This window comes from Zootoca vivipara, chromosome 13, assembly GCF_965207765.1.
Source record: "Zootoca vivipara chromosome 13, rZooViv2.hap1.1, whole genome shotgun sequence".
In the NCBI taxonomy this organism is placed as follows: domain Eukaryota; kingdom Metazoa; phylum Chordata; class Lepidosauria; order Squamata; family Lacertidae; genus Zootoca; species Zootoca vivipara.
The window spans coordinates 19372302-19384912 of record NC_142596.1 but is presented as its reverse complement, the minus strand read 5'-3'; the positions used below and the strand labels follow the sequence as shown (position 1 = coordinate 19384912).

Here is a 12611-nt window from a genome sequence, read left to right as displayed (position 1 = left end):
CTGGCTGACGTCTGCCAGCAGTTCGGCATTATATTCTGGGCATGTCAGAACATAATGCAGTGTAACAAGATGTGATATGTTGGATGAGACTTTATGTAGCGGAAAAAGGTTCCTGTGCTTTCCCCCTTTTTATTATTTACATTCCCAGAGAAGGTTATGTGCCACATGAGGTTTCTGCAGAGATAAATAGCTAACCTGAGCTGGCTGGCAGCTTCCCCAGAATCCAATAAGGACTCTTCTCAAAATGGTCACCTAATGCTTTGAAAGAGCTGGCCTTCGAACACAGCCTTGAAGGACCTCAGCCCATTAAGAGACCTTGTACAAGTTCCATGCAATATGCCTCGGGATGACATTTGCATTGTTTAGGCAGCTATGAATTAAGGTGCTGCAGAGGCAATTCTGACTTGGGCTGTCTCATTATTTGAGGTCATGATGAATCAGGAATACCATTTGAATGGCTACTTCATGCATGCATCTGAGCATCACATGTTTGTTGGGATAACTCAGTCTGGAGGGCATGAGACTCTTAAACTCTGGGTTGTGGGTTTGAGCCCCACATTGGGCAAAAGATTCCTGCATTGCAGAGGGTTGGTCTAGATGACTCTGGTAGTCTCATCCAACTTTACAATTCTTTGATTACAGTACAGAAGAGATGGGTGTGTTTTCACCATTTTGATCCTTTCCCCCATCCCTCACCCAAGCATTACTTAGGGAAAGGAGAGAAATTGGTTTTATATGCTATGTGCAGTGGACCACTAACCCAATCTGACTCTCCCAGACTTGCTTGCAGGCCAAAACGCAACTCCTTACTCTGACAACACACCTCTCTGGATTGTGCAATACAGTTTTGGTTTACAAAAAATGCACTTGAAAAAATGAATATTTTATTTAAAATATGTGTGCAACAGCATGCGTGTCTTGCTGATTAATGCATTGAAAAGTATGTTTGTTACATTAAAAAGTGTGTATGAAAAGCATATAATAGGATGGAATGGCACGCAAGGGGGTGGAACAGGATGGAACAGACTAATGTGCCAGTGAGAATGAAATGGGGTGGCAGGGATAGGAGAGACATTCATTTCAGATTGCTTTTTAATGCAAACTTACTCGGTTCACGCCTTCTGAAACAATATACAGTGGTGCCTCAACTTACGAATTTAATCCGTTCTGAAGGCACCTTCATGGGTTGAAAAATTCGTAAGTCAAAAAACGCCATTGGAAATGCGATTTCCCATAGGAGTGCATTGGAAACAGAAAAATTTGTAAGTCGACGCAACCCTATCTAAAAATTTGTAAGTCGAAAAATCCCTATCTAAAAATGCTGCGGTTTCCTTTCGGATGTCGAGAAATTCATAAGCGTGCAGCCATTAGCCCCATTCGTAAGTTGAAAAATTCAGTTGTCGAGTCGTTCGTAAGTCAGGGTACCACTGTATGAACCCAGCCATCCTTAGAAATTTGCATTTATCTGAATTTTGCGATGCAGATCTCTAACAAACGTTTACAAAAATGCATACAATAGTTAAAAGTCTGTATAAAAATACATATATAGGGAAATTATTTATACTGGGGAAAATTGCTTGCATACAAAAATGGGTTTATTAGGAGAAATTCATGCTAAAATGCTGGATAATTTTCATGAGGTTTTTTTTTTTTAACAAACAAAAAAAAAGAAATCACAGACTGAATTTAAGATTGGAAAAATGAGAAACAAAGAGCACTGAAATTGACAGACCCGCCCATCCCTACCTCTGATCAAAAAGAAGAAGGCATCTACAAGCAGGAACAAGGCATCTCAATTGGCATGCTTTGCTCCTCTCCCTCCCCACCCCTCTGAGAACAGATAAGGATTGTTAAGGCTCCAGTCATCAATTTTATTTTATTTTTTAAGGCAGCATGTTGTATTTGGCTCAGTGCAGTTTACAGCTGTTGTCCATTAGGGGCCCCCAGGAGTCCAATTCCAAGCCACAAATGCAGAATCCCATAAGTTTCGCTCAGCAATGAGTCCAGAGAGCAGTTCTAAATCATCGTGAGGGGGAGAAGACGAGAGTGGGAGGGAGGGAGCAGCCAATGAAATTGCTGGGAAATAAGAAATTCGATGCATATTATTCAGGAGTAGGCATTTGTACTGTCTGTTGCTTCAAGCATAACACAGACTATATAGGAGACAGGGGGTAGCCAATATGATGCCCTCCAGATTTTGTTGAACTACAAATCCCATCAGCCCTGGCCAGAAAGGTCAAAAGTCAGGGATGAGGAGAGATATAACAGTGTGTTCCAGTTGTTGATCTGCAGCTCCCATTATCCCCAACCAGCAGGGCAAATTAGCATCTGGAGTAGACAGGTAGCTGCTCTATCATGTGTTGTGAAGTGCTGCTGAGCAACCCCATTGGGAAAGGTCTTCCAAATAGGGGGCAAATCTAGCAACTCATGCAGAAACACCCAGTGAGTGCAAACTCTCCAGGCTTTCACAGATGAAGAGAGGGGCATGGTTCTTATCAAGACCCCTTGGACATGCTTCCATCTCCTTTATGCTGAATTCGAGAGCCAGTGTTGTGTAGTGGTTAAGAGTGGTAAACTCGAAATCTGGGGAACCGGGTTCGCGTCTCCGCTCCTCCACATGCAGCTGCTGGGTGACCTTGGGCTAGTCACACTTCTTTGAAGTCTCTCAGCCCCACTCACCTCACAGAGTGTTTGTTGTGGGGGAGGAAGGGAAAGGAGAATGTTAGCCGCTTTGAGACTCCTTCGGGTAGTGATAAAGCGGGATATCAAATCCAAACTACTACTACTACTATTCTTCTTCTTCTTCTTCTTCTTCTTCTTCTTCTTCTTCTTCTTCTTCTTCTTCTTCTTCTTCTTCTTCTTCTTCTTCTGTTCTGCAATTGTCCTGCACCGTTATAGACTATTCTGCCTCTGGCCCTGCCATGTGGTCCTAGGAAGGGAATGTGACCCTTGCTTTAGACTTCTTAAAAGAGAGAAGTGTCGTTCCTCCTTCGTCCTTCCCTTGGGGCCTCTTCCGAATCCAAACCCCACGAAGCAACTGAATGTAGCTTTACATTTTTCTGAAGTGATCTGGTTGAGCATGACAAAACAGTCTCAGAACCAGCGTGGTGCCGTCAGTTGTTGTTTCCCCATGCAAAAAGGAAAAAAAGAGGGGGGAAAAGGGGGAAACGAACTCTCATTGAGTGTCACACCAAATCATATAATTGTCAGATGCATTGCCAGCTAGGGATCAAGATTGTCAACGCTCATCATTCTCAGAAAGAAGATATTTCATTCTCCTCCTACTTTTACTGGCAAACTTTGAAAGGGACTTGGAATCAGAAGTGGCTGTTCATTACTCAAACAAGTGAGTGCCTGGAATTGTGTTTGCAGCTATGAGCAATGGTGTTTAAATTGAGACAGCGGATAATAATAATAATAATAATAATAATAATAATAATAATAATTTATTATTTATACCCCACCCATCTGGCCGGGTTCCCCCAGCCACTCTGGGCGGCTTCCAACAAAATATTAAAATACAGAAATCCATCAAACATTAAAAGCTTCCCTAAACAGGACTGCCTTGAGATGCCTTCTAAAGGTCTGGTAATTGTTGTTCTCTTTGACCTCTGGTGGGAGGGCATTCCACAGGGTGAGTGCCACTACCGAGAAAGCCCTCTGCCTGGTTCCCTGTAACTTGGCTTCTCGTAGCGAGGGAACCGCCAGAAGGTCCTCGGCGCTGGACCTCAGTGTCCAGGCAGAACGATGGGGGTGGAGACGCTCCTTCAGGTATACTGGACCGAGGCCGTTTAGGGCTTTAAAGGTCAGCACGATCACTTTGAATTGTGCTCAGAAACGTACTGGGAGCCAATGTAGGTCTTTCTGGACCAGTGTTATGTGGTCTCGGCGGCTGCTCCCAGTCACCAGTCTAGCTGCCGCATTCTGGGTTAGTTGTAGTTTCTGGGTCACCTTCAAAGGTAGCCCCACATAGAGCGCTATGGTAGCCCCCACATAGAGGATATGGGCCACATGTGCTGAAGTCTCACTGCTCCTGTAGTGGCCTCTGATTCTGACAGGCAGTACAAGGGGCTGTACTTGGAGAGCCCTCTTCTGGGCTGTGCTTTGCCCCCACTCTCATCAAGCTGAAAGCCCCCATTACCTAGCAGCTTTTCCTTGCTAGAGATAATAGGGAAGTCTGGCTCTAAGTAAGCAGCGGAAGGAATAAGGTAGTGTACCACTTCAAACTTGCGTTGGAGTAGCAACATTTTTGAATGCTCATGTAGGTCAAAGAAGCCAGCTAACCTCACCGCAAGCAGAAAACTGGAATTGCAGGGTGTGTGTGGTTTGATTGCTGCTGATTTACTGTTTTCACTTCTGTTCATCAAGTTTATTTTTTTTAAAAAATATTTATTATAAATCTGTAAAGCTGTGATTTCTTTCAATTATTTGTATTATAATATAATCTGCCTTGAAAATTGCTTTTATTGAAATGTGGACATATAATTTAAAATGCTTAGAAAGTTAAACTGACTTTTTAAAATATTTTAACCTTTGAATGTTTTAAAGTAGGGTTGTAAATTTTCCCTGAATTTCTTGATTTATCTTTTTGTATACCATAATGAAGTGGTGTATAAATTTTACTAACACACACACACACACACACACACACACAGAGAGAGAGAGAGAGAGAGAGAGAGAGAGAGAGAGAGAGAGAGAGAGAGAGAGAGAGAGAGAAATGGTACATTTTCCCTGGCTGCACTAGTACAGAGATGAGGACCCTATGACCCTCCAGATGTTATTAGACTACAACTCCCACCAGCTCCAACCAGCATGGTCAGGGATGATGGGAGTTGGAATCCAACAAAGATCCCCTCAGCAGCACATGAATGTGCAGTTTCCTTTCCTTGCAGGGTTTTTTGTGGGCTTCTTAAAATATGGGGGAACATTGGGAATGCTGCGCCTCCCCTGTTTAGTCCCCAACTGGTACAATGCATTCTACAATCCCAGAACATGACCACATCATTCTACTGCATATGTACTAATACATACGAGACTCAATTCGCAGCATGGCCTATTTTTCTCTCTTGCTTTTTTCTGGTGGATGGTACTCCGCCCCACCCCCCTTTCTCAGCTGCAGGCTAGAATAGAGGGAGAATAAAGAATACATCTGGTATGTTGTCAAATGTAATGCAAAGCCAAAATTGGTTGGAAGGCCTTGATTCTCTGCCAACATCTGTCTGTAGTGGCTGTCAGAAATGATGACCACTACAGGCATATGTGTTTTTGCTACATGTTTGTTTAACCTGACAGAATAATGGACAAAGCAGCTCTGGGTGTCAAAGCCAGTCGTTCCTCCATTTCCTCCCTCCGAACGCTTGAAAATTGCTGAGGGTTTTGGCAGACCAGTTAACATCCCCCCCCCTGCCTGTTCTACGTAGCAATTGCAGTGTTCTGTGCTAGATGCTGTATGGATTTTAGTTGTATTGGTATTGCTTCTTTTAGCTCTTCTATTTTATTTTATGGCATTTCAATTTGGATTCCATAGGCATGCTGTGGACCACATGAATAAAGGCAGTGGACCACTGATGCTCCAAAACAGAAAGCACTGTTCTTTTCCCACCCAGAAGAAAAGTCTCACGGGAAAGTTTCACACTGCATTCAGTGCCATTTTGGAATATAAAACTCCCATGAAGTTATTGGGGCAGATTTACAGTCGTACCTTGGAAGTCGAACAGAATCCATTCTGGAAGTCCATTTGACTTCCAAAACATTCGGAAACCAAAGCGCGGCTTCTGATTGGCTGCTGGAAGCTCCTGCAGCCCAATGGAAGCCCCGGGAAGCCGCACCGGATGTTCGGCTTCTGAAAACCATTCAAAAACCGGAACACTCACTTCCGGGTTTTGATTGTTTGGGAGCCTACTTATTTGGGAGCCAAGGTGTTTGTGATCCAAGGTACGACTGTATGTTAGTAGTAGTAGTAGTAGTAGTAGTAGTAGTAGTAAAAAGAGGGAGAAGGACAGCAAAAAAGCATTTTTTTATAAAAAAGATACTCCTCCCACTGTGTTTTCTAGGTGACCGTCCTTATGTGGTGCTCATGGCAAGGGTCCACCCTGGAGAGAGCAATGCCAGCTGGGTAATGAAGGGGACACTTGAGTTCCTGCTCAGCAACGACCCCATTGCAGATCTCCTGAGGCAATGCTTCATCTTCAAGGTCATCCCCATGCTGAATCCAGATGGGGTCATCAATGGCAAGTGAGTTATATCGCTTGGGTTGCAGTTACTAGCAAGCAATTAAGCTGGCCATATTAAAAGGCCTATGGAGTTGTGAGTTCCAGCTACTGTGTTCAGCATCAAGGGACATTCCTTATTAGTATGAGATACGTTAATGAGGAGTTGTAGTGGTATATAGTGCTGCCTGGTCAGCTGCCCTTGCTAAGCCTCTTACCTTTTCAGCTCCCATATTCAAACCCTATATAATTCCTATTTTAACATAATTTTTAAAATTTAAAATATTTCAACATTATTCAAACCACTGTCAATGGTACACAACTTTAGGTCCTTGTCCAGTTGCAACTCGGAGCTGGTGACGCCCTTTGCCCTTCCCTAAATATAGAATGCATTTATCAATATGATAGTTCTCCCAAGTTTGTTTTTAGTTAGGCTGTTCACCGAATAATGCATTTTCTGGGTAAATTAACTGTCTACCTTTTAACCAATTAATCAGTTATTTAGCCAATTAACATAAATATTACAGTAGTTCAGTGGAAGTGACATAGTGAGTGTATTTAATGAAGACAACAGTTTCTCTTGACTGATTAACACAGGGGGGTGGGAACTCATTTGTTGCTTGGCAAATTATCTTAAAACACATTGCTTGAGTCATGAGAGGCTGATCGTTTACATCAATGACATCAGTGCTGGAGAACCTTTAAAGGGAAGGAAACTTGATTGATCATCAGTTTTTTAAAAAAATTCCACATTTTTAAAAAACAATAAAATACCACCACCCCACCAGCTGTTAATAAGTTATTCAATCAGACTGCATGTTAAGTTGGCTTAAGGCCACAATTCTATGGGCAATTGCTTCAGAGAAAAATCCTCATTAAACACAGTGAGTGTCTACTACTCAGTAAGGATGAATCAATTTGGAACCAGCTAAGTTTTGCTCTGAGTAGAACCATAGAAATGAATTGACTAGGTCCATTGATTTTAAAGGGTTTGCTCTGAGTTGCATGTCCTCCAATATTTCACAGATGGAAGTATAGAATTGTTTGTAGTGCCCCAATCCTTGTGCCAAAGAACCATGGCTGAGAAATTCAGTGGTTTCTTCTTGTGTCATGGTGGTCTGGGGCTTGCTAGGACCAAATTGACAACTAAAGAAAAAAACAAAACGTAAAGGAAAAAGAGAGAGAGAATTTTTTTTTTTTAAGCTGTGCTTTATCCAGTTTTTCAAGTGAGTTCCCTTTGAAATAGAAAGGAGGGGCAAAGGTTTACCTTAAAGGGGATTATTGGAAGCTTTGATTTTTTTGTCTCTCCATACTTTTCAGAATGCTTCACTTCTCCTCCACACCTTTCACGCTGTGGCACTGATACAACAGCTGAAAGGGAAAGTAGCTCAGGATCCTATTGAATGAAATAATGGGATATTGCCCTGAGCTGGTTTTCAAATCTCTCTCTCTCTCTCTCTCTCTCTCTCTCTCTCTCTCTCTCTCTCTCTCTCTCTCTCTCTCTCTCTCTCACACACACACACACACACACACACACACACACACACACCTCACAGCCCCTGAGAAGTCGAGGGCCAGACAAACGTCTTTTGCTTTCCCAGCTTTCCATTATCACTGCACATAATTAAAATCTCCACTAGACACAGGCCTGGGGGAACACCTGACCTTTCTTGCAATTTCCAGTTGACTCTTGGAAAGAAGGGCGTTCCTTGAGGAGCAAAAGCGTTCTCTGCATTTCTATGACTGTATATCACAAGTGAGAGTTGCAGCAAAATGTGGCGATGTGGAATCCTCCTGTTTCAGGTTCCTGTCAGCCAGCCATGCCCTTTTCCAGGATGCTCTATTCCAGGCACCCCCAAACTGCGGCCCTCTAGATGTTTTGGCCTACAACTCCCATGATCCCTAGCTAACAGGACCAGTGGTTGGGGAAGATGGGAATTGTAGTCCAAAACATCTGGAGGGCCGAAGTTTGGGGATGCCTGCTCTGTTCCATTTCCTCCTCTGGTCTCCCAGCCTCCCCACCACCACCTGCCAGTCATTCCGTATTCTATATGCACTGGGCATCCTCAGTCCCAGTTAGGCTGCTGTATTCCCGTTTTTGTCTCCTTAGCTGTGTATTTTCAGTCTGGATCCCAAACTGAATTAAGCTGATCTGGGATTTGTCCAGAATGATTTGAGTGTGCTAAACACTCATAAAACATGTGGTTGGTGTTGGTGGCAAGGAAAAAAAGGTATAAAAGGAGAATTCCTGGATGCCAAGATCCAGGTTTGAAGCAAGTACTCTTTGGTGAGAGAGATTTAAAATCACAAAACATGTAGCAAAGTAAAGCAGGGAAATCTAAGCTGTTAGGCCTTTGAAATATGCCCTTGTGAGTTCCGTCTAAGGTTTCCGTCTTCCTCCAGCATAGAAAAAAGACCACATGTTTGGTAAGACAAAAATGGTTTACTTACAAACTCTGCAAATGTCTGTTTCATGTGCTTTTCCATAATACAGCATTCAGAAAAGTTGCACAGGCAGTAAAGCTTCACTTAATTACAGTGGTGGAAGTTTCTAAATTATTGGTACAGTATAGGAACACAAGATTGGCTTGTGAAAGCCATGTGGTCTTAGCTGCTGCAATCAGCACAGATCTCCTCACACACTGAGCTTTAATGGTAGATTGAGGGGAACAAAGTCTTGTTTACCTAGTCCAGTGATGGCCAAACTTGGCCCTCCACTACAACTCCCATCACCCCTAGTTAACAGGACCAGTGGTCAGGGATGATGGGAATTGTAGTCCCAAAACAGCTGGAGGGGCAAGTTTGGTCATCACTTACCTAGTCCCTCTGAAGGTGAGCTAAGGCTGGCAGGACAGCTTCCTCTGTGGTATTAACCCTTTCATGCATTAATTAGAAATAGCCATGAGGCTGCTTATCCCACAGCTGGGCAATGAGGAGGAGCAGGGGCAGAAGGAGATGATGTGGGCAAGACATCAGAATAAGGCAGATGGCTTATCCTTGAAAAACTTTGAGGAATATTGCATCACCCCTCCTAGGTGAGGTGTTGTGGTGAGGTGATGATTTCACGCCAAAAACATCTGCTCTGAATATTACCTTTTAAAATACCACTGTTCCCTCTGGTTGCTGCTGCTTTCTGGATGAGCTGAGAAGGAAGGGACCCCACCAGGACCAGGAGTCAAATGATGAAAAGATGATGTTACAATGCCACACAGCCAATCAGGTTTGGCTATGCAGTGACATTACCGAAAATGGTGTGATATGAAGGCAGCATAAATCAATAAGTCAACCTTTTGAAAGAGGTGCTGAAAAACCTCTGAAGAGAGAGAGGGAAGCTTCCTCCCACCCCCGGCACCTCCTGAAAACATCTGTGACAAGCCAAGCAGTTTCAGTTCACCTTTCCTCCCTGTGTTCCAGAGCCCTTCTAATCATGCTGCCTCCTTTCTCCAACTCACTTTCTTTAAAGTGCTGGTGTAAATTAATATCATCTCCTTTCCTTTGAAAGCTCATAAAGAAGCCAGCCAGGACAATTTTGAACAAGATGATTATTCTGAGTATCCCCATTCGGATCTGACTTTTTAACGAGCAGAGTGATTTTGCATCTCGCACGCAGATGCCCCTATAAATCTCTCCTCCCCTTCCCTTTAGTTGTGCTTCCATCTACTTATCTCAGCATCTTTCTTGGTTTAGAGAGGGATTCCCCCCCTCCCCACATTGCTTTGAAGTGGCTCGTTCTGCAAGTGCCAAAGCCTTCCTGCTCAGTCACGGAGATAAGGCACCAATATGTGGCATTTAGAAAGGGTTCCTGCCAGCAGCCTAGACATCAGCTGCCACACCAGTGTACACCCTGCCCAGTTGAGGAGAGCTCTCATGCCAACAGGTCCTTCCCTGATCATGCTTCAGGAGGCTTAAGAAGTCCCGAGACAAACCAGGCCAGGGTGCTTGCTTTTGCTAATGTGATCTGAAAGCTATAAGCAGATGTACTTCCACGGCAAACATGATGGCGGCAATGTAATTACACTAGTGCAGCATATAGCTCAAGTGGGGAGCACCCCCCTACCCTGCTGATCCTCCCTGGAAGCAATGGAACAAATATATCCATGCTGTGTCCCACTTCTGATTAGAACAGCTGCATGTTTTTTGTTGTGGTTAAGTGTCCTAGATGGACAGCCGGTGTGAGAATGTTACATACCTACCCTCACAAAGTAGTACGTGACTTGGGTGGAATCTAGACACATATGAAAACCACTCTGAAAATGCCTTTTTTAAATTTAAAAAGCATTTTTTTAAATACAGTTGTACCTTGGATCCCGAATGCCTTGGTACTCGGACGTTTTGGGTCCCGAACGCTGCAAACCTGGAAGAGTGTGTTCCGGTTTGCAAACGTTCTTTGGGACCCGAACGTCCGATGGGGCTTCCATGGCTTCCGATTGGCTGCAGAAGCTTCCTGCAGCCAACCTGAAGCCGCACTTTGGTTTCCAAACATTTTGGAATTCGAACGGACTTCCGGAACAGATTCCGCTCGCCTTCCAAGGTGCGTCTGTACATCGAATTTTCCATGAGACTCATCATTGCCATCTAGTCTCACATTGTTTATTGCACTTAAAACACACTTAAACCGTTTTATTTGCAGCTGTGTAGCTGAGTCCCAAGGACAAGTTGTTCTGCACTTAAGTCTGTTGAACATGATGTGTATAGCAGGGATTTGCACCTGCATTGCACTGCCTGAAAAAGGAAGGTGCAATTAAGCCAAGGGAAGGTAACAATAGGTGTACAATACTGTCAGGGGACCACCAGGGGTCAGCGGAGAGCCTGGGAAGGTGGGACCAGGGCTCTCTGAGGTGGAAACAGCCCGGGATGTTAGCGCCTTGCAACATCCCTTGGAAAGTAGTGCTGAGCCAGAGGAAGCGGAGCAGGAGCTTAGGGGTGCTGAGAGTGCAAGGTGTTGGGGAGGAAGATTTGGAGTGTCGGACCAGAGCGCTGAGGAAGGGGAGGCTCCAGGGGAGACAGCTCCAGCTCAACAGCTGAGCAGCTATGGGGGGGGGAGTGCTCCACCAGCCCCATCACCCCAGCAGTGTAGGGGGGAGAAGCGTCATGAGGAGAGGAGGAGGTTCAAGGCCCTAAGGGTGTTTTGCTGGCGGATGTCCCGCTGTGTGGCACTTCTGGATCCTGACTCAGACTGAACGGTCATGCATTTTGATGCTCTGTCTTGTACATATGTATATAATTAAACTCTGTAAAAACCAGACATGGAGTTGGAGCATGTTACTCGTGAGAAAGCAGCCAGCACCATTACAAATACACAGGAATGATTTGCAACTTCCAGGCAAAAAACTGAACTATGTTTCTTGCAGATAAATTTATCAGCCACATGTGATGCCAATGGGCAAGGAGGTGGGGGAAGTGACAAAGTTTGATACCTCTAGGCTGTTGTCTCCAGGAAGGATGTTACCTAGTTTGTACCTATCATACCCCAGTATACTGAGCTAGGGCTATACTGTATAACCCCTTGGTAATGAAGCAATCTTTCTATTGGCTTGTAATAAGGACTTCTTCACCACACGGTAAGAATGAAATCCCAGCTTGCTTGCAATTTTGCCTAATATTGATATTTCTTTCCAAGGCACTTCCTCTGATACAGCGCATTTTTGTACATTACTTTTGCCACTACATCAATCTCTGTGTGCACTTTCCCCAAATATATGCTTCTTTGTATTGCAACAGCATCACAAACATTCAGAGAAGTGCATATTACAAAGGATGGCTGCGTTCTCTTTGGGAAGTGCAAATTAGGGAGGTTCTTATTAAAATGGGACCTGAACACATTTCTTCCCCATCTGCAATCTGGAGCTATATGAAACAAGGGTTTGACTCTCTTATCCTTGAGAGCCTTCTTGGAAGAAAAAAAATGGAGGGGTAGTGCATTGCTCCTCTTTGAAGCATAGTATGGAGATAGCGGATAGCAGAAAGCTTTTCTCTATCTTCCATAGCCCTACAACTAGAACACTTAGAAATCTGGGACATCCATTGAAGCTGAAAAATGATTCAAGACAAATAAAGTACTTCTTCACACAATGTTGCGTTAAATCATGGAACTCACTCTCCCGAGGTGTTGTGATGGCAGAGGTGCCAGCTTGTGAGGGTGATGGGGGAGGGGGAGCGTCTTGCATGATGTCACATGTGCATGACATGCACATGGTATCTGAAGAAGTGTGCATGCACACGAAAGCTCATACCAAAATAAAAACTTAGTTGGTCTTTAAGGTGCTACTGAAGGAATTTTTTTATTATTATTTTACTTCGATCCAGACCAACACGGCTACCTACCTGTAACATGTACATGACTTCCTGATATCACACGCACAACGTCTGCATGTTGGGAGGAGCCAGGGGAGAGCCGAACAC

The 12611-nt window shown here is 44.0% G+C and overlaps 1 protein-coding gene across 1 annotated transcript in view; it reads left to right on the top strand.

The window, feature by feature from the left end:
* AGBL1 (AGBL carboxypeptidase 1) overlaps nucleotides 1-12611 on the top strand; it is a 403281-nt gene that overhangs the window by 135330 nt on the left and 255340 nt on the right. Inside the window, exon 18 of the mRNA XM_088656701.1 lies at nucleotides 6054-6234. Coding sequence (XP_088512827.1) covers nucleotides 6054-6234 — 181 coding nt within the window. The remainder of the gene's footprint in view (nucleotides 1-6053; nucleotides 6235-12611) is intronic.